At 45.7% G+C, this 23079-nt stretch overlaps 1 protein-coding gene across 18 annotated transcripts in view; it reads right to left on the bottom strand.

Annotated features, from left to right (window-relative positions):
- The window catches only part of BCAS3 (BCAS3 microtubule associated cell migration factor), a 535871-nt gene that overhangs the window by 386183 nt on the left and 126609 nt on the right, over positions 1-23079 (bottom strand). For all 18 annotated transcript variants that reach the window (XR_008311725.1, XR_008311724.1, XR_008311723.1 and 15 more), the window contains one exon: positions 17888-17981. Coding sequence is in view for 15 of the 18 variants with exons in the window: in XM_053274524.1 (XP_053130499.1) it covers positions 17888-17981 (94 nt within the window). In the remaining 3 variants the exon portion in view is untranslated. The remainder of the gene's footprint in view (positions 1-17887; positions 17982-23079) is intronic.

Below are 23079 nucleotides of genomic sequence, written 5' to 3'. Positions count from 1 at the left end.
TCCTCTCTAGTCTGTCCCGGGTGGTCACCCGGCCGAGCATGACGATGCTTAATTTGCAGGGGAGGGGGTCCCTCCAAAGGCCTTGAGGTCCAGGCTCTCAAATGACTCAAGTGTACCTCTGCTCAAACCCAGACAACTCAGTTTTCCAGAAACATTTTCCGGAGTGTCAAAAAACAAACCAAAAGGCCACCTCTTCTTGGTATTTCCCCAGCTCTCCTTGCTAAACATGTTTGCTTAGTTCATTTACACTGTATACATTCTCACTTGCTTGGTAAGATGATCATGGAGGTGAGGCCACAGTTCGCAAGGGGAGAGCACCCTTGAGATCCCTGGCAGCATCTCCAGGAAGCGCTGAGAAAGGGGCTGATGCCTGGAGGCCGGCGCTTCTCCTCCTCCCTTCAAGCTGTTCTTCCCTAGCTTGCTAGCGGCACCGGCCTGCTGGTATTGGGGGGGGGGTGATGGAGGAGAGGCTGGCTTTGTAGCAGGCTAGGGCCTCATGGGCGCTGCCTTGGGCCCTTGGCCCCGAGTGGCCTGCTTGGGGGGCTTGCTGGCTCAATGGCAGGCTCTCAGACTGCGGTCAGGGTTGGAGTCAGGGAGGAGAGCTGGTCTGGCAATAGCAAGCATGAATGGTCCCCGTTGCTGAGCAGGGTCCACCCTGGTTTGCATTGGATGGGAGACTACATGGCAGTCCTATAAGATATGGGCTGTAAATGGGCTGGAGCTCAGTGGCACAGGATCTGCTTTGCATGCCGAAAGGCCCCTGGCGGCATCTCCAAGATAGGGCTGGAAGAGACTCCTACCTGTATCCGTGGAGAAGCTGCTGGCAGTCCAGGCAGACAATACTGAGCTAGATGGACCAATCTTCTGACCCGATCTAAGGCAGGTTTCCCATGTGGCAACATAACCTGATCTGGTCAGCTCAGCGGTACTGTGGCATCCTCCAGTTTGCTGGGAGAGCCCTGAATGGGTTTGGACCACCGAAACAATGAATTCAGGAAAGAGAAAGCAGCCACCACGAAGGGAAACAATGGCAACAAGAAGAGTCAAGAGAAAGTGATTGTGTGAATAATCTGAAGACTATTTGGGGGCAGTGGGGGTGGAATTTCTGCACCAGCAAAACTAGTTTCTACCCAAAATTTTGAAACTGAGGAACATTCAAGCCCTCGATTCAATCCACACCGGGGCTGCTAAATGAGGGAGGCCACGGGAACATTGCTAGCGGCAATATGAAACTTATGTTTATCTACTGCTGCACTAATGTTTAACTCAGTCATTACATTTATAGCTCCGGGTTAAGCTTGGGCATTTAAAATTGAAAGCTGAAATATTGCTTCTGCCACTGGAAGACGGAATCTGCTTCTACTGCTAACAGCTACTTCCATGGCAAAGGTGCCAGAATTGACACTGAAACCATCCGCTATAGGGACTCTTCGCACGATCAGCCTAATGTCAGTTCAATGGGAATCTGATATTAGGAACATAGGAAGCTGCCATATACTGAGTCAGATCCTTGGTCCAACTAGCTCAGTATTGTCTACCCAGACTGGCAGCAGCTTCTCCAAGGTTGCAGGCAGGAAACTCTCTCAGCCCTATCTTGGAGATCCTGCCAGGGAGCGGATTTGGGACCTTCTGCATGCAAACAGGCAGATGCTGTAAGATCCCAGCTGAATCTCCAGGGGAGTAGACATTGCCAATAAGGACTATGAACCATCTTCCCCCTGACTGCAGATGGTACCAATGGCTAAAGATTGTGGACTACAAGAGCATTGCATTGGATGCTATGGCACGGAGAAGGTAAGGCTGTCTCCCCCAACCTACATCTTCAGCGTCTTGTGGTCTCATTGGCCTTACAACTAGCCCAGAAAATAAAGTGCTACTGGCCCCTTTGTCTGCTGTCCAAGTCTTGCTCTTCGGCATATCAACAGCCACAGCAAAAAAGAAATAAAAAAAGACCCAGCTTTCTGCCAAAGTTTTCAGAAATGGATGGTTTCTACACCTCAGGATGGTTAAGCTGCTCCCACAAGTAGCTAGAAAGCTGACACTGGGGACATATGTAGTCCTTGCATACAGGTGAGCAGGTAACCTGCAAGCCTACTGGTGCACGTCCTAGCCTTGTGGGGTGAGAAGGCAGAAATATCTGCGGAAATCAAGGGACCAGATCTGCACATCCTTAGTTTCACGTCTGCGTCAGCAACTGCAGCAGATATTGACGGTGGCACTCAAACTACTGCCAACTTGCAGAAAGGAAGAATGCCGCTCAGTATGTCACAGTTTGGCAAATCAAAGGCTGGTGTTCCGGTGACTCAGCCGAGGATGCAAGACGGTGCCAGAGGACGTGGGCTATTCCAAGGTCAACTCAGGATGGAGGGTTTATTTTGGACACGGAGCTGTCATCTGAACATGCAGTTGCAAGCCCATGCCCTGGGTCACGCTGCCAGAAAGCAAAGTGGAGATGTTCCACTTGCTGAGAAAACCGCATCACCTTCCAGGCCTCAAGCCTCCCTTGCTACTTCTGGTCAGCCCGGGTGAAAAGATTCCTCCCGCCTTTTGATCCTTATGAATGCGATTCAGCTTGAACCCTCGACTCGTTGAAAACTAGATTGCGCTCTCCTCCCAGGTGGTTTGCAAACATGTCCGATTGCTCCAAGTCTGGGGAAAGTAGACAGCCTGCTGAAGAAGCTGGGGGCCCCAAAACTGAGAGCTGGAGGGAGCGGTGAAGGACATGCCTGCCCCCTGCTGTTCTAGGCATTTGTCATAGTCGTAGGCAGCTGGGTTTGTCCAAATATTGCCAAAGCAGTTCATCGGTTGCCAGGCAGAACTATCCTTCTGGGTACAGAGTCAGCTAGGTGTGACCTGCCCAGCCAGCCACTGGAAGTCCCAAAGAAAAATACAAACTATTTCCAGTCAGACTGGGCATCATTTAGATTCTCAGGGTGAAGCCACAATGGATTTTTCACCTCCCTCTTCAGTTGATACCACGCGTGGTGTAGTGGTTAGAGTGCTGGACTAGGACCGGGGAAATCCGAGTTCAAATCCCCATTCAGCCATGAAACTAGCTAGGTGACTCTGGGCCAGTCGCTTTTCTCTCAGCCTAACCTACTTCACAGGGTTGTTGTGAGGAGAAACTCAAGTATGTAGTACACTGCTCTGGGCTCCTTGGAGAAAGAGCAGGATATAAATGTAAAAATAATAATAATAATAATAATAATGATGATGATGATGATGATGATGAAAACACGTGCAACTGCACCCAAAGACATAAAAGAGAGAGAGAGAGAGAGAGAGAGTCCTCCAAAGATACTCCTGCAATAATATGGTTGTTGTTTTTTAAGTGTCCAAGTTCCTCGCACCAATGGCAAATCAACAGCTCAGCCCCTGGGTATTTAAGAGCATGTCTTCTTCACCACGAGCCCCATAGCCCGTTGAAAGCATCTGGAGAGGTTCGTCTATGGTTGCCATAAGCTCATCCGGTGGCTACTCAGGGACAGGCCTTCTCTGTTGCTGCCCCTGGGCTTTGGAATGCACTCCCGGTTGAAATAAGAGCCTCCACAACTCGGGCAACTTTTTAAAAGGCACTGAAGACACATTTGTTCACCTAGGCTTTTAATTAGATGTATAGTTTTGATACTTTTAATGTTGGGTTTTAAACGATTTTAATGTGTTAATCATATTTGATTTTGTTCAATTTGTATTGGGGGGTTTTGTTGTGCACCACCAAGAGATGTATGTTTTGGGTGGTATATAAATATTCCAATCAATCAATCAATCAAACAAACAAGCAAACAAACAAACAAACAGGATTATCTCCATTTTCTGTTTTAATAGATTCAGTTAGCTGAAAATCTTTGCAAGGAGCCAGAGTTGGCAGCCATGTGCAAGAGTGACAGTTAACATCATGACGTGAGGCTGATTCACAAGAGGTTTTTTAAAAGGTGTTTTTTTTTTTTCAAATGCACAGTAGCTCCCATATAACTGGACAGCTCCCACTCATTTCAATAAGATCTGTGCAGGAGAACTTCCCAGAGGATTGTGACCACTATCTTTGATATAGGAGCACTGCCACCTAAACTTAGTTTATCAGCTATAGAACTGCGAGGCTGATTGAATTAACTCATTGTATCTCACACACAACTCTAAATCTCTTAACATCAACATTATTCTTAAACAGTATTGCTCTTTTAAAAAACATCAGTGCTAGAGCTGGAGAACAAAATGCTGACTACACACCCAGATGAAAATAGCCACGCCAAAATGAAAATGTTTATCCTATTGAAAAGCGCCCCCTTTTAGGGATGTTTCAGAGACTGCTTCAAAAGGCTTGGCCAATTCCAGACGCATTGCCTTCACTCTAAACTGGCTTTGTTTGCCCTCATTGATCTATATCATCAGGTAGCCAAATCTGTCATTTTTTTCTGTTATTGTTCTGTTTACTATATGATCTCCCATGTGACTAACCCAGGAAGAAGACAGTAATCTGAAGGAAAACACTGCATAAAACCAACAGTAAATAGGAAAAACAATGACAGCAAGCAGGATTGAAAAAAGATTATAACAGGAAATATTTCTGCCCTCTTCCCCGAGACAAATACTCTCAACCCCAAAACTGAAAGAGAAGTAACTTTGGCACAGACCTTATCCATTTTTAGGAGCAAGAGTGCATAACCTATGTTCAACCTCGATTTAATTCTTTTTACGAGGCTTGTAGATCTTATATATCTGTCAAAGGAAATCATTCAAATGTTTAAGCCTTTTAAAAAATTATTAAAGCATTCACATCGACATTTATTTTTCCCTTCCTAGGGCTCCCTCAAACAAAATTTAAGTGTAGCCAATTCCTTGAACGTAACTAAAAAGTCCAGATTGTGAGATTCTTATCAGCTCTGTGATTTATAAGCAATGTACTCTGGTGAGCGGGGGTGAGGGGTTAAGAATGGGGGTGCAGAAAGGTTTCTCAAGCTGCGACGGTGTTTAAAGTCTAGAGGGACAGCCCCGCACCACCCATACGGTCCCGGTCCAGATCACAGTGCCAAGCCTGGGGTGCCCGTTGCCAGCCTCGTAAATGCTGCCATTAAAATGTTTGTTTTAATTCTGACCTCAGAGTCACAGCTAATAAACAAGAAAGGCAGTGGGAAATTGAAAAACAAACTCAACGCAGCTGTCGGACTGGCTGGTTCACAACAGCATCCAACTACATCCTTTAATTTCAGCTTCTATGAATAGATCCCATACACACAGAGATCGGCACAGACCAAGCAGCCCAGAGAGCACGTCCCCCTCCGTCTCCCCTGCCCTCTTTTTTGTACCAGCATGCTCGTTTTACAGCATTTTTAAATGTGTCCCTTAGGACTGCCCTCTGTTTCCAGAAGGTCTGGAACAGGCACTGCTTGCTCCTTGATCGAACAACCTACAGGCCGGGGATTGTATTTCAGAATGGAAGCAGAGCCCTGCGAGCTCAGAACAAGCCTGTTAGGTCCGCCTAAAGCCCACATCCTCCTTTCCAACAGGGGAAATGGCACTTCTGGGAAGCTCACAAGCAGGGCACGAAGACAAGAGATCTCCCTGTCTGCCGCTGGCATGGAGTATCCCGAATATGGAGGCGCATTTGGCTGTAACGGCTAGCAGTCATTAGGAACATAGAAAACTGCTTTCGACAGAGTCAGATCATTCCCCCATCTATTCATCCATACAGAGTTGTCATTCACCCATGTATTGTCTACATGGACTGGCGGTGGCTCTCCAAGGTTTCAGGCCTCTCCCAGCCCTACCTGGAGGTGCTGCCAGGGATTGAACCTGGGGCCTTCTGCATGCAGAGCAGATGCTCCACCACTGAGCTACGGCCCCACCTCCACCCTTCCCCTCCAATAGCACTATCCTCCTCAATGAATCTCTTTTTACAGCTGTTCAGCTACTGGCAAGGGTTTTCAGACTAGGTACTGAGGAACCATGATGGGAAACTTAGAAACTTCTCAGGGGGCCTTCAACAAGCGTCATCGGTAGTAGCAGACAAGCGTTCCTGAAAGCCAGCGGCAGGAGCGTGTTGTGAGCTGTATTTTAATCTTTTAAAGACTTACTTGTGGTTTTAATCTTCCTTAACAGTATTGCTGTAAACATTAGCAAATTGGGGTTGCTGAGGAGCCTGGACTTTGAAGAATACTGTAATATCAAGGCTGAGATACGAAGTTTGAAGCTGACCGGCTGGCAGACAGCCTGCTACCGGGGGGTCCGTGTTTGATGAGGTGGACGGTGGATGGTTGAATAAGATTTGGGACTGTTTAAAAGTTTGACCTTGACAGCATATGACCAACAGAGGAGATAATTAAACAGCAAGTATGAAGCGAGCCCAAACAATGAGAAAGAAGTGCACTAAAAGGAAGATAACTGGTAATAAGAAACACTCCATATCTAACAAGAAACAGCTGCACGATTCTCTAGCTGAAGTCAAACGAACTACAGCGTATACGCAAACAAAGCTAGATTCCTTTCTTATGAAACAGACACCAATATGTATGTTAAATGAGATAAATGAGATCAATCCAGGAAATAGAAATGCTAATAGATCTGAGGATTCCTTGAATTTGTCTATCTCTGGGATCTCAATTCCCTCACCACTTACGCCCCACGCACAGGTGAATCCACTGGCTGGGAATGGTACCACTGGAGTGGATACAATGCTAAAGAACCTGGCAGCAGCTGACTCAGCCTCCGACCCCAATCTAAAATCCTTTATTTTAATGATTGAAACCTTGTTGTGCCTATTTCAGAGATTTTCTACAGTAAATGCGAAACTGGATAAGATTAATGAACAAGTAAATCAATTGAATAACATTACAAGGCAAATTAAACCCATTGCTACTGCTGAAGCATGTTCTCAGACAGTAATCACTGGTGCAGATACCATTTGCTGCTCCCCAATAGCTGATGATTTGTCTGCTAAATCTGGTGCAGGGTATATTTTCCAACCCTGCCAGAGTGAACTCATTATCATTCTGGATGGACATAATGTTTGTCGCTGGGATAAATTGCATAATATCAAAAAATCTTTGGCGCAGCTGCTGGGTTTTGAGGAGGAATCTGTGGACCTTAAGAAATTTGAGAGGCAGCATACAAGGAAACCCCTTGTGCTGAAGTTACTATTATCTTTTGAAAATGATCTAATTCCTGCATCCTTGGCAAGGATGAGAAAATTTCTGAATAAGTGGAGAATCTTCCCTAAAAGAGTATTTTCTAAACCCTCAATTGCGACTCCATTGGATAAATATTTTGTTCAGGTTAAACAGCATAGGATGGGGAAATCTACTTCAAAATCTGTAGATAAGCAATCCCAAGTTTCTCCATCCTCTACATCCATAGCAACGGAGACAGCAGGAGATCTTGAGTACCTAACAGGACCTTGGGATGTTTCCCAATTGATTACGTTATCCTTAATAGAATGCTCAACTGGAGACAGCAGGAACTTTAATAACTCTACTGTCCGCTGCCCCAAACGTACCTATGTACCTACTAGATCTAAAGATGCAGTCTGTTCTACGAGATACGAAACAGTGAATGGGCTGAGCTCCCCTTTGAGAGAGGGAAGTACACAACTTACTCCTTATTCAGAACAATACAGCGGAACTCAATACCATCCTCATTATGAAATCGCCAACCCTTGGAACGATCCATCACAACCTGGTGATTATTTAACCACTACACCAAGGAAAATACAACCCCTTGTGGCGGAGGATAAACTGAACATAACTCCTTCGGCCACTAAATGAGCACCCATTAAAACAATGCATCCTGGTAAGTTTATTCCAGCGATACCACTATCATCTGACCCACATTTGGATGAGTTTTATGCATTGATTTCAACCAATAACTCAACCCAAATAGAAGCGTTGAGTGCAACTAACAGGAACTTAACTGGACAGCCTAATAGTTCCTTGGATAATGCTTCTATGGAATTATTATCTCCGCTTATAGAGCATTCATTTCAATTCAACTCTGTTCTACTTCAATCTCCATCCAAACTGGGTTTGAGGGATTGGCTCGCTGAAGGAGAAGAAACTTTGGTGGAACGAGACACTGTCGGGGACACTGCCAGGCAAAACTGACATCCTATTCCACACCTGGCTTGTCAATCCGCTACAATAATTGTCTGGAATATTCATGGTTGGGGCTCTAAACTTTTAGATTGTGACCTCCTGAATTTTCTCTCTAAGTTTGATATCATAATCTTACAGGAGACATGGTGGTTAGGTGAAATAAAGTTCAAAAACTATATTTCCTACACGAGGCCAGCTCTGGCTAGTAAGAAGGCTGGTAGACCATTGGGAGGCCTTGGTATATTTATTACCTCACGCTTTAATGCGCAGGTGGTGAAGGTATCTTGTCCTGGGGAGTGGGCTTTGGCTATACTGGTCTCTGATCATAATACCAGCTTTCTGTGTGTAAACTTATATGTCCCAACGCAGAGTTGCATCTCACAGACGGAGGCGCTTTGGGGTGAAATTGAACAATACATCTTTAAGCTTATAGATGAATACCCTAATACACCTCTGATTATAGCTGGAGATTGCAACGCGAGACTAGGTCACAATGACGTCTCACTTTATGGAAGTTTTTCTTTGTGGCCCCCATTGGATGAGTTAGAACTTGGTTTATCTAATCGCGTTTCTCTAGACCCAACGTGCAATTTCGCAGGGTTATGTTTAGCCCGAATGGCTAACAAACTGGACTTATTAATTCTGAATGGTACTGCGTCTGGGGACTGCCCAGGAAAATTTACCTTCCAACGGGGCACTAATCGATCTACTATTGACTATGTATTAGTTTCTAGAGATGTATTTGAAGCAATACCTAGATTTAACATCATAGCTAGGCCAGAAAGTGACCATTATCCTTTAGTACTAAAATACACTTTCATGAAGCAAGATACGAGTTCTAGAGTTATGCCCTTTACACAACAGGCCATTGATGGGACTTCCAGAATCAAATGGAATTCCCAAATTAATCAAGTTTTCTCCGAATGGTTTAACTCGAAGAACGGAGAATCACTTAAGGAAGGGCTGCTGGATGCACTGATTAAAAGAGACCAAAATGCCCATATTCTTGAAAAGTATGAGGTTCTTACAAGTTCAATTAAATCTCTACTAACTAAAGATCATCATGCCAAATCTAAAAAGAAAACTGGCCATACCAAAAAGTGGTTTGACCAAGATTGCATAAGGACAAAAAAGCATCTTGTCATGCTCTCAAAATATGCTATTCTCTGCCCGTCTACACATACACATTTAGAACTGTCTAAAAAGAAAAAGGAGTATAAAGCTCTTCTTAGAACTAAGAAGATGATTGCAGCTCAAAAGGAATGGTTATCTCTGATAGAAGCAGCCAGGAAAAATGATTTAACACATTTTTGGAGGCTGATTTCATTATCCCAAAAGAAGGTAAACTCAGAACAGGCCTGTCCAATTGCCCCTGAATTATGGGAATCACACTTTCGGGAACTCTATAGCAACCACACATTTAAACCCCAGATTGACCTACATATAGATACTTTACCTTCCTGGCCTACGGTCTCCACCTATAAGGTGGAACAACTAATTATGCAGCTGAAGGGTGGAAAAGCACCCGGGAACGATTACATCCCTCCAGAACTATTAAAGGCTCATATAGACTGGTGGGCCCCAGCATTGGCTCTTTTGTTCACCTATATAGATCAAACTGCACAATTCCCTCAGCAGTGGGGCTCAGCCATGGTGGTCCCGATCTATAAAAGAGGCAATAGGGAGGATCCCTTTAATTACAGGCCAATTAGCCTTTTGAATATAATAAGTAAATTGTACGCCAAACATCTGTGTGTAAAACTTTGCTCTTGGATGGAGCAGGAGCATATAATCCATGATGAGCAAGCAGGTTTTAGACCGAATAGATCGGTTATGGACCATTGCTTAATTTTACAACAACTTGTGGACAAACAAGTTAGGGTCCATAAAAGACCACTGTTCGCCGCTTTCGTGGATCTTAAAATGGCCTTTGACTCAATTTCAAGGAGTTTACTATGGACTAAATTGGCTAGTACATCTATAGATCAAAGGCTTTTATTATTGCTCATCAAGCTCCATGAGAACTCCTCTTTAAGAGTACGTTTAGACACTGCCGGCAATTTCACCAATTCAATTCCAACAGAGAAAGGTGTGCGGCAAGGGTGTGTGTTGGCCCCTTATTTATTCAATCTTTACATTAACAATCTGATTAAACGGCTGCAAAATGTTGATATCCACGCACCTAAATTAGCCAACAAAAAGATCCCGATCCTGATGTACGCGGATGACGCGGTTATTTTATCTCAAACCAGGGTCGGGCTCAAAAGAGCTTTAGACGTTCTAACATCATATTGCCAAGAGGAATACTTGAAGATCAACTATAACAAATCTAAAATTATGTGCTTTAAAAATAAACCAAGGAAATTTACATGGACCTTGGATGGACATAAATTAGAACAGGTCAATCAAATAAAATATCTTGGGGTGGTTTTTCAACAAAATGCTGGGAAAGCGGCACATATGAGAATGGTAGCTGACTCAGCAAAACGCAGTGTGGTGGCAATTAACAGATTTTTCAGAACGCAGGGAGCAGGTTTTATTCCTGCGGCTTTAAAACTATATTTAGCAAAGGTTATCCCTCAGCTGTTGTACGGGATCCAATTGGGACCTTATGCGAACTTTGATATGCTTGAAAGAATTCAATCCGGTTTCTTGAGAGCTATCTTTGGGACTACAAGATGCACCGCAAACGTAATACTGCGTATGGAGGCTGGCCTCATAAAGATCGAATCTCGTGCCTGGCTATTAATCATTTACTTTTGGTTGAGAGTCCACCTACGCCCAGTGGGCCTAATTCCTCAGTTTCTATCGTTAAACCCACAACCGCAGTGGTGCACTGTAGTTAGTAAAAAGCTTGCTGCTCTAGGAATAGACCCTGAACAACTGCTGGAGTTAGACTTGGGAAATGCTAAAAGAATAGTAAAACAGCGTTTGACAGATATTGAATTGCAAAATAACTGGGCCTCTTTGACAGAATTCTATAAAGGAGTAAGAACTAGATGGGATCTTTCACCAGCAAATTATTTGTCCCATATTACACTCAGCAAATTCCGGTGGGCATTTACAAGGGCAAGAACAAATTCTTTTCCCTCTGCACTATTAGCCGGGAGATACAGTGGTGTTCCCCTGGAAGAACGCTTCTGCAGATGCGGCAGTGGGGAAATAGAATCTATTGAGCATATTCTATTATCCTGTAAAATACATAGGCAATCAAAGGAGCACTTAATTCTACCTCTGGTCTGTAAACAGACAGACCGATCTGCTGAACAAATTGTTAAATTTTTACTCTCTGATGAAAATGTTTTTAATTTTAACTCTGTAGCTAAATTTTGTTATATTGCTTTTAAGATGTATAATGAGAACCTATAGAGTTTTTATAAATTGTTCTGCTATTTGTATGCATGGATTGTTTGGTCTAGGACCGTAAATAAAACTTGACTTGACTACTGGCAAGGGTTTTCAGACTAGGTACTGAGGAACCATGATGGGAAACTTAGAAACTTCTCAGGGGGCCTTCAACGAGCGTCATCGGTAGCAGCAGACAAGCGTTCCTGAAAGCCAGCGGCAGGAGCGTGTTGGGTGTGATCCAGACCACACTCTCCATTCAACATGGTGAAGTGGTGAGGTCCCAAGAGGCACCACTGCACTGGGGAAAGACATGTGGTGGAGTGTGGTGGGTGAATCTGGTGGCGGCAGAGTGGGCTTGTAAGGTGAGGCCAATTTGCAAGTCTGCACATATAAAAAGCAAATGACTGCAGGCCGAAAATGAGCACATCAGTGAGAAGGGTTCAATCCCATCTTAGTAGGCTAGTTTTCTGTATTTGGATGTGTCTGTTTTAAAACACAGGGAAGCAACAGATAATGTGATTCCTCCAACTGCTGTCCAAAGAGGCCCAATCAAATTCTACCACCACACCTAAGACCTCATCCTCATATGATCCTCTCCATCTCTGACAATCTTTTAAAAGCACTTGAAAACCCACCTCTTCAGCCAAACTTTTCCAGCTTTTTAAATTTTTAAGTTTTGACCTGTTTTTAATTTTTAGATTGCCTTAATTGTTTTAAGATTTTTGTGTATGTTTTAACTTGTTTTATGTTGTTGTTAACCACCCAGAAACGAAGGTTTGGGTCGGTGTACAAATTTGACACATACATACATACATACATATCCCAGGCTGGGTCTTGTTGGCAACTCAGGTGAGAAAGCTTGCACAGCCCTCAGGTCCTTGACAGCTACTGAGCTTTTAGCAAGCACTGCACACACAATTTCAAGCCTATTTCTTTACAAGCTCTTCACTTTGACAATGTTTTTGTTGAAAAGAATAATGGTGAAATGGCTAGAATCCTGGTTCCCCCCCACACACTCACTCAGCATGTTGACTTCTGCATGTAATATTCATGTTTAGGTTCCACAGAATATATACAGGGGCACAAAGTGGTTGTAGGGTCACACTCTTACCAGAAAAAGAGCCCCATTTAAATCTAGAAGATCTTCCAAGGAAATGCTCTTGGTTCTGAGGAACTGAGCATATCGACTTCATCAGGACTGCTGACATCTTGATACGAAAGAACTGCTCCCCTACATGTGCCTATGAGTGTGGCCAAAACTTACACAAAGTTAGCTAGAGAGTTCACGGCTGAGGCCAGATTTGCACTGGGGACTTAGTAGCTCACACTCTTAGCCACTCCTTGTGTGGTGACACAAGGAATCCTTATGACTATGTTTTATGGACTTCTCAACACTCACCAGAGGACATTTTTAACAAGTAGCCACTCTGCTTTTAAGAGCCCTATTATACAGCCTATGAAAATAGCTTTGCAGGGCCTGTATAATTGCTAACAGTTAAGTGCTAATGGCATTATATAAGCAAGGCTCCAATGTGGTCTGTTCATAAAGACTGCACACCCAGGTGATATAAAACCTGCAAGGCCCAAGGAAACAGGGCAGATCTAAAATTCAGGTCATGAAGATCATTGTACGGAGGGGTTGACAACCCCAGACGCATGGGATAGATGAATATACATCCATGGGGCCTGGAGGCAAACCAGGGGCCTTCTGCATGCAAAGCAGATGCTCTGCCACTGAGTTACCATCTCTGAGCAGCTCCTAGCGATCTTCCAAGTCTCCACTTCTCCAGCCTGATTCCTAGAGCGTCTTGCCCCAAGATGCTCTGCTTGCTCTGCTTCAGACATTAACCCAGAGGCTCCCGACTATCTGCCCACCACACTTCAACCATGACAACCATGTCAGGGGTCTGCGTCAAGTACAGGCTCCAGTGTGCAGACCAAGACATCTCTCGTGGTCTCTGACCTTCTGCTCCATGCAAGGCGCGAGTGGCGGCCCCTTTGCTGGTCTTGCCCCTAGCAAGTTCCGCACTAGGAAGGCCCTCCCACCTTGGAAACCAGTGGGACTTTTGCAAACTTCTCCCGCAAATGGCTCAGACTCAGCAGGCTATCTCAACCCAACACCACTTGTGCTGGAAACAGATGGAGCAGTCATAATTAGTGCCATAACTTCTGTAGTTATTAAAGCTCAGCGGCTTGCGCGATTCCAGCCTAAATTGCATGTCCTTAATAATGTACACTCAATAATGCAGGAGTCACTGGCCCAACTCTGGCAGACTGGAGTCTAGACGATCGCCAGTTTAGACAAGCCTGGCCTGAGATGGAGCAATTGATTCAACCGGATAACAGTTTAATCCTTCCCCCTCTTTCCCTTTTTATCAAAATGACACACACTTCAAATTCCTGGCAGGGCGGCGTACGTGACGTTGCGAGCTGGGAAGCCAAGGCATAAACATCTCAATCGCCTCTCCCCCAAAATCGCAGATTTCCTTCCATCTGCTGCGACCTCCCAAACTGTGGTCCGAGGTGCCTTCAGCCAAAGAGCACTCATGGATTTACATTTATGGGTCGCGTGTGTTTGCATCCAGGTCACCGTAGTGTCCAGGGTGTTTGGTAAACTGTTTGGACCTCTTTAAATATTTTATTGAAGGAGAGTATTCTAGCCTTAATCCCTCCTAATGAAACTTTTTCGTGGGAAAACGAGCCTGTTGACCGCAGGGTTTAGATGTAGATCTGGCATACTGGGGTTCAAATCATCTTTAGACTCACAGGGTGGCCTTAGGCAAGTTGAAAGCCAGCATGGTGTGTCCTGGAAAAGAAAGAGCTGGGTTCAGATCCCCACTGAAGCTCCCTGAATGACTATGGACCAGGCAAACCCTTGGCCTAACCTATCTTACAGGCTTGTCACGAGGATATGAGTATAGGGAGCTGGTTATACTGAGTCAGGCCATTGGTCCATTGTCAACACTGACTGGCAGTGGTTCTCCAAAGTATCAGGCAGCAGTCAATCCCAGCCCTCCCTGGAGATGTCAGAGAGTGAACCTGGAACCTTCTGCATGCAAGCATGCAGATGCTCTTCCACTGAGCTATGGCCCAAGTATTCCCCAAGGGAAGACTTTATAGCGCTCACATGTAGTCCCCCATCCAAATGAAAACCAAGCTGGACCCTGCTTAGCAAAGGGGATAATTCATGCTCACTACTGCAAGATAAAGGTCTCCCTGAGGATAGAGTGGGATAATTAGGTATAATACCCTTAGCTCCTTGGAGGCGACAGATAATATAATTCTTTGTAAGCTGCTTTGCTGTTATTTACCAGCATAAACGAACAAATAATTAATGGCCCCATGGCTTTCAGAAGAGAAGTGCTATGTAATCGGCTACAAAATGAAATGAAATAAAAGCCAATAAAAATGAAGTTGCACCGCTCTCCCACCGTCCGGCAAGTGGGTGGGATCACAGTGTCCCACCCAAGCCCTTCTGATTTTGACTCGCGTTTCTTGATTGTTTCTCTCTTGACTCAGTCAACACACAACCAAACCAGCTGCAGAGCTCAGGCTTCCTTTAGGGACAGTCGACACCTCCGCAAAAGGCCCAACTCTACAGACTGTGGCGACTACAGGCTAGAGGTAGGCAATGGGAACAAGCTCTCCAGAGGATTTCTTGTCAGGCCCTACAAATGCGCCAGTGCACATTTAGCTCCCTCACCCCCACCCCTGTCAGAAGCACTAAAAGCAACAGCGCTCTGAACCGTATGCAGTTATTAAGGAGTTCTGACATAACAGATGGGCAGTCAACTGTCGGTCCGACCGGCCACTGCAAGCAGGAGATAGGACATCCATTTCGTTTTTGTTCTTTGAAATGTGATTTCACCCCAAACCTCTTCAAGGCATTTTCATTCACTTTAGAACTCATTAATTTCAGCAAGCGGAAGCTCTTGATCTCCTCAGCTCCCTTTTTCGCTGACCGCCAGGCAGTCAATCAAAAAGTTATTACTCTGTCGCAGGGAGGATAATAAACAAGTGGCTCTTCCGGCTGGACAAGGTTGCACGGACAGGATGCATTCTACCTGCCCACAAACCTTCTTCAGCTGGGAGGAGGAAGGAGAAGGGCAAAGGTGATTTTCTTCAAGGCTTGACATCGCATTTTCAGATCACTTCCCGCCCCCTTAACCCCAAAAGACGAGACCTGGAAAGAAATCGGCATTGCAACTCCGGGTTAAGCATTAAGTGCAAGAGTATAAGTGGTGTCAAATCTATCAGAATATTGGCACAAACCTCAATAAATGAAGCAACATTTGGGGGAAGGGAGTCTCCATTTCATCTGCAAATGCAATGGAGAAGGAAACCTTCCATTACCTTGGTTTTCAGACACATTAATGCCTATTTCCTATGTATACCAACTGCAGCATTGTGGCCAGGGAAAGCTGTCATGCTCCTGGTCTCTGCGCATGGTTGAGATCTGGAGGAGGCTGCTAGATCAGGTACTCCCCCTTCTTCTTCAGGATGTTCCCTTCTCGGAGGCCTTCCAGTCCAACCCCCTGCAAGAAATCTCAAGCATGAGTATCCCAACAGATGGCTGTCCAGTCTCTGCTTGGAAACCTCCGGTGAGGGAGAGCACTCCATCTGCCAAGGTAACTGGCTCCAATGGTGAATTGCTCTTTCTTTTAAGAAATGCCTTTAAACGTTCAGCTGAGATCTACCCTCCTGTATCAACGTGTGCTGTCGAGTCGGTCGACTCCTGGCGCCCACAGAGCCCTGTGGTTGTTGTTGGTAGAGTACAGGGTGAGGGTTTACCATTGCTATCTCCCGCACAATCTGAGATGATGCCTTTCAGCATCATCCTATATTGCTGCTGCCCAATTTAGGTGCTCCTCATAGTCTGGGAAACAGACCAGCAGGGATTCGAATCGGCAGCCTCTGGCTTGCTAGTCAAGTCATTTCCCTGCGCCATTCCCTCCGCCATTAGGTGGCTTTCCTGTATCAAACCCCTAGGCAAAAGAAGCCAATTCCCCCTCTCTATTCAAATTTCCTCCATTTCATTTCCGTCTACTTTCTACGCCTTTCTAATCCTTTCTTGATTACCTCCTGCCCTGCTCCCCCCTCCCTCTCACTGCCAGATATCTGGATGGGGTCTTCCTTCCCTGGACTTCTTTGGGCTTCCGGTCCTCCTGACCGGGCCCTCGTCCATCCTCTCCGAACTCTGCCGGGTTCCCTTTCCCTCCCACCTCTACTCTCCTGATGGTTCTCCGGACTACCTCTGCTCTCTCTCTACTCTGCTCTCTTGCCAGTTCCTCGGACTGGCCCTTCCACCTTCCCTCCCTTCCTGGTCCATGGCTGAGCCTCCTAGCTGGATCTTCCTTCCTTCTCCATCCAAACTATCTCAGGCTTCATGCCTGCCTTTCCCTGATCTCTGTACCGGTCCTCCAGACCAACTCTGCCTTCTTCTCTTGCCCTAACTCTCTTGGGGCTCGCTCTCGCTCATCTTCGCTCTGCCGGTTCCCTGATAAGCTTCCTTCTCCTTCCTTCCCCGGGCATTCTTGGGGTTCTCCCTCTCTCCTCTCCTCTCTCACTGGAGCTTTTACCAGCTTCTCTCCCCACCACCACCCGCAACCTCAGCTCAGCTAAACAGACCAGCCACTACTATTTCCCTTCCCTGTCCCATCTATCATAGCCATAACGCCATATATTCATAGTCATGATGGAGGTAACACACGGAGCCTGGGCACAGGCCATGGCAGTGACCAAGTGTCATGGGGAACCCCTTGTTAGCATTCTAGTCAAGCCTCTTCACTGTATTCAATATAACACATTTCCATTTGGATCTTTAAACCTGTGGTTACTACTTCCTTGGGAAACTGCCGGATTTATGACTGCGCCGACAAGGTCCCAAAGTGAGGGTAAAAGGCATCCCTCGAAACACTACCTTTCCTGTCGAATTCAAATACTCCCCACTCCCCAGCAACCTTAAGGGTGGTATCTATAACAAGGTTAGATACTTATTACCGGGAATGGGCCCGTAGCACAGTGGCAGAGCATCTGCTTTGCATGCTGAAGGTCCCAGATTAAATCCCTGGCAGCATCTCCAGGTAGGGCTGGGAAAGATCCTTCTGAATCCTTGAAGAGCTGCTGCCCATCAGCGCAGACAATACTGAGCTAGATGGATCAAGGGTCTGACTCTGCAGAAGGCTGCTTCCTAGGTTAACCAGCAGGCTGATCATGAGGCTGCCCTACAGGGTCCACCCAACCCCACGACTGAGCAGGCGTGTCAGTTGAGGTCTCCTGGGCTCATACCCAACCCATGCCCGCGGCTTTTGTTCCTAACGTATGGAAGTAACTACGCGATGTAGGTGTTCTGGGACAGCCTTTTGAAGCTCCAGCAAGAGCACATCAAAGAGGACAGTAATGCGAGGAAGTGCTTTGTAGCAAGCACGGCGATGTACAGTGACAAAGGTACTCACCACTAGGGTTGAAAGACATGCAGCAGATGGGCTTCTCGTGTGCAGGGAAGTGGGCCGCAATGCCGTCGCTGTCGGAATCCTCACTTACAAGGACCTGCGCAAGAGAGTTACAAGGCGGTGTTTTATTCTTTTACTGAATTTTGTAACATCACATTTTTAAAAAAAAATTAAGCCCAATGCCAAACACAATGAAATTCTGAATGAAGGAAAGTCGGGGTCCTCTCTGGCAGCTTTTATCTTTCTAACAAAGGAACTTCTCACCAAACCAGGTTTCCTCCATGTCATGTCTGGTATAGATTTATTTGAAGAATTTTTAACTTTACCATCTATCTATCTAATCTATCTCCTGCTCTTCCTCAGGGGAGCCCAGAGCACTATACATGGTTATAGCCTTCTACTGAGTCAGATCATTGGTCCATCTAGTTCAGTATCATCTACACAGACTGGCAGCAGCTTCTCCCAAGTTGCAGGCAGGAGTCTCTCCCAGCCCTGTCTTGGAGATGCTGCTGCCAGGGAGGTGACATGGAACCTTCTGAATGCAAGCAGACAGGTGCTCTTCCCAGAGCAGCCCCATCCCCTAAGGAAGAATATCTTGCAGTGCATACACATCTGATCTTCCATTCAAATGCAAACCAGGGCAGACCCTGCTTAGCAAAGGGGACAATTCATGCTTTCTATCACAAGAGGAGCTCTCTTGCTTTGTTTATCCTCACCACAACCCTGTGAGGTAAGTGAGGCTGAGAGAGGAGACTGGCCCAGAGTTTCATGGCAGAACAGGGATTTGAACCCGGGTCTCTACAGTCCTAGTCCAACATTCTATCCACTACTTCATGCTGGCTTTAGGACAACAGTTGCTATATGAAGCAAGGGGAGCTGATAGCAGTGTCAGCAATTTCATGACCTTTCAAGAAACATGCCTGCCTGCCCTGTGCCCCCTGCCCCAAGCAAACTAAATGGGACACCAAACACCTATCCCCCTTCAAATGCCTGGAGAGTTGCTGCCAGTCAGTGCAGACAATATGGGCTACTTGAAGCAGTCATCTGATTCAGTTTATGGCAGCTTCAGTTCTCACCCATCATAAGAATACTATATACCAGATCTACAAAAAAGGACTAGCAAAATTCAGATTTATAGTAATCAATGGGATTTTTAGGATATCCTTGTAATGCTCTGGAAATGAAGAAAGCTTTTTCCAAGAGCACACCCGAACATCTTTGAGCTTCCGCAAACTGCTGATGAAACCATAAATTCCTCTTTCTTTGATTCTGACATTTATGGACAGCACAATATTTGGAATCTGGATTGCATTAGAGGGGGGAATCCGTCTATTAATATGCGGCAGCATTAAAAAATACACATTCTGTCATCGGCAACACAAATATGCTGGGAACACTTGAGCTGTGAGTAAGTAATGAGTGTACTGGGCGACTTTTCTTCCCCTCTCCCATCCTTTTTAAACAGTGGAATATTGGATGCTTTGACTTTGAAGTCCAGACAATCTGGTCTCCCCAACTTTTCAACAGCTTTTTGAAGCTGTCCATAATTGTCAAATCACCCGACTTCTTTTGAGCAGATGAAAGACAACTAAGCAGCATCAACAAATCAGAAGGAAAGAGTCGGTCTCGATATGGTGGGCCCAGAGCATTTGTCCTTGCACTTGAGCCTGTCTGGGGAAACTCTGATCAAGCCATCTTGAAATGGCTTAGCACAGCTAACATATGAACAGCCCTGCTGGATCAGGCCCAAGGTGGCCCATCTAGTCCAGCGTCCTGTTCCCCACAGCGGCCCACTAGGTGCCGCTGGGAAGCCCACAGACAAGAGCTGAGGGCAGGCCCTCTCTCCTGCTGTTGCTCCCCTGCAACTGGGATTCAGAGGCATCCTGGGCCTGGAGGAGTGTATCCACTATACTTTCCTTACCACACCTGGATACCCATGCCGGGTGGGATTTAAATTCTCTAAATCCCTGTTCTTGGGGGTTCCAGGTTGGAGCAGTCCTCTGTTCTAGGAAGGACCTCCTCTTGGTTGACAGGCAGGGTTCTCCAGCAAGACCATTCTCAAGGGGTGAGGCTTTCCCTCAGGTCCCAGACAGAGCCCAGAACCTAGAAGAAAGCCCTAGAGGCCTTGACTTGGGCCACCTAACACGCACAGCGAACACAGCAGAGAAGGGCTCCATCCACGCTGGGAAGGGAACAGGGAGAAGAAAGCGCCAGGTACTCCTGCAGGATGGAAATAACAGCACCTAAGATGCCACGTTGCCTCAGGAGACATGCCCATGGATGACAGCATACGAGACCTCCCTGCACCCCGTGACTTTTCCAGCATGGATGGGCTCCAGTCACTTATCCTCCATAAGGAGGGGGATAAGAGGAGGGCCGCATCGCTATCAGAAGGGCATGCCCCTATTAAATTATCTGCAACAGACTGGAACCCTAGGGGTCCAGGAAAGGTCTGGATGCTTAGAGACCTTTGGGGGATGGGGCCTCAGCTCAGTGGAAGAGCCTCTGCTTGGCATGCAGAAGGTCCCAGGTTGAATCCCTGGCAGAATCTCCAGGTAGGGCTGCAAGAGAGACTCCTGCCTGGAACCGTGGAGAGCCACTGCCAATCCTCCTCGGACGGCTACTCGGGGATGGGCCTTCTCCGCGGCTGCCCCAAAGCTTTGGAAAGCGCTCCCTGCTGAAATAAGAGCCTCCCCATCTCTAACCACTTTTTAGAAGTCTTTAAAGACACATCTGTTCACCCAGGCTTTTAATTAAATATTGTTTTAATAGTTTCAACATTGTTTTGAAATGTTGTTTTAAAACTTAAATGGTTGTAATGTTTTAACCTTTTCTGCATCATTTATTTTAACTAATTTTTCTGTTGTCGTTTATTTTAACTAATGTTTTAACTTTTTCGGTTTGTTTGCTTTGTTGTAAACCGCCCAGAGACGAGAGTTTGGGGTGGTATAAAAATATGTTAACTAAATAAACAAAACAAAATAAACGTAGACAATACTGCGCTAGAAGAGCTTCTCCTTCTGTGCTGGCTTTTAGGAAGACTCTCAAGACGTTCCTGTTTTCCCAGGCTTTTCACTGAAGTTTAAATTGTAAATACTTTTATTTACTGAGATTGTTTTTATCCGTTTTATGGATTTTAACTGTCTTATGTTGTTTTTATAGTTCTTATGTTTTTAACTTTGTTTACCACCTAGAGATGCCTATATCAGGCAGTGTAGAAATATGATAGGCAGACAGACAAAAAGATGGACCAGTGGTCACCATCTGACTCCATAAAAGGAAGCTTCCTATGTTTCCACTATTTCAGTGTCTGGACCTCTCCCGCAGGTTCGGAAAGTCAAGGAAATCACACCCACCCGCCCCAAAGAAATCCAGTGTGCAAGCTGGAACAGCCCCATCTCTAACAAAATAGCCTTGTGTGCGATACAGCAGGAAAAACCCTTAAGCAAATAAGCTTGTCTCTGTGCTACAGAAGCCACAGCTGCATCTCCTGAACAGCTCAAGCCCTGCACATCTTTCCCTCCCCAAGGCAATACCCCCATCCGTTTTCTGGACCCCACTAACCCTGTGCAGTTGGTACTAGCACGGAGTGCACAGTATAAAAAAGTCTTCTAGAGCCAAGGTTCGTGAATCTGGCCACTACCCTGCACAATGCATGAGAACCCTATCTTGGAACGTTGCTCAATTATCTCTCCTATCAAGAGCATGAAGAAAGTAGGGACTTGAGAAAACAACATTAAGTCTCCCTTCTGTCAAGCCCCCGAAAATCACCACTCATCTTGTCAGCTGCTCAACCTCACTTCCCCGAGATAGCGGACGACTTTCCAAAGGAACAAACCCGACCTGGGGCTTAATTGAACACACTTGGCTCCATCAGCCGACTGTCTTAAGTTCAACAGAGCTTTAACCCTTGGTAGCTGTAGCTCAGTATTGTCTAGCTCAGTTCTGTCTTCACAGACTGGCAGCGGCTTCTCCTGGGTTGCAGGCAGGATTCTCTCTCAGCCCGATCTTGGAGATGCTGCCAGGGAGGGAACTTGGAACCTAGATGCTCTTCCCAGAGCAGCTCCATCCCCCAAGGGGAATATCTTACAATGCTCACATGTCTCCCATTCAAATGTAAACCCGGGTAGACTCTGCTTAGTAAAGGGGATGATTCAGGCTTGCTACCACAAGACCAGCTCTCTATCCAAATCATCAGCCGCACCGAAGTTCATTGCTTTGGTAGAAGGCTATGATTGATGGAAGCTTGTTTTAAAAAGGACATCCTAAAGTACTGCTAATATGTATTAGCAGATTCCTCCCTGCCACAGTCCGAGCTGACAATTTCAGCCCTAAGTATTGCTTAAAAAAAAAAAGGCAATATCTATTACAAAAATGACAGTCATCCAATAACAGAGCCAACGTTGGCCTCTAATATTTTAGGATGTACAAAAACAAAACAAAAAGAATCCCAAAAAAGAAAGAAAAACAAGGTGCCCCTCAAGACGTTATAGCGAAGGTCAAACATCAGTGGGGGGAAAGAAAAGCTAAATGTGATAAATCTGCAACATTAACTGCTGAACTCCTTTTAATAGAATCCAGCGTAAACTCAGAGCAGCCTTTGCCGTGGCCTGAGCCATTAATCTACGACAAATATGTCTTCTTGAGAAAAAGCAGAGCCCCTTTAATAAAAGTTAAGGCACACAGTATTAGGCTCGGAGGGAATCCTGTTGCTTTTTTATACAGAGAATTCTTCTGTAATAAGTGGAGATAAAAACAAAACAAAGAGAGAGAGATGGGGAGGAAGGCCATGTCGAGGATCTCCGACCACCTTATCATCTGCGAAGAGAGTGTTTGGTTGTAAACAAACACTGGCAACCGGGGCCAATGAAACTCTACAGGGTAGGTTCAGGTTTTATTGTCAGAGGGTCATTTATTGGTTAAGCTCTTGGCCTGGGGCCCAAGGGTGGCTTTCCTCATAGATTCTTGATACGTGATAAGCATCTTCTGTGGGCCTCGGTTTTTAATCAACCAAGTGGAAATTAAGTGGACGTTGCCACAATCTGCCATTTCCCTCGCCCCACAGAACTGTCTGCCTTTGAACGTAGCAACATGTTAATAAAGGACGGAGAAGGACAATTACATAGAAGGAATGCGTCTTCAGTTCCGTGGGCAGAGGGGAACACACATGGACCGCATGGCTTTCTGAGCAACTG

Source organism: Hemicordylus capensis, chromosome 12 (genome assembly GCF_027244095.1).
Source record: "Hemicordylus capensis ecotype Gifberg chromosome 12, rHemCap1.1.pri, whole genome shotgun sequence".
Lineage (NCBI taxonomy): Eukaryota > Metazoa > Chordata > Lepidosauria > Squamata > Cordylidae > Hemicordylus > Hemicordylus capensis.
Note: the sequence above shows the minus strand (reverse complement) of the source record. Positions and strands in the feature narration are given on the sequence as shown.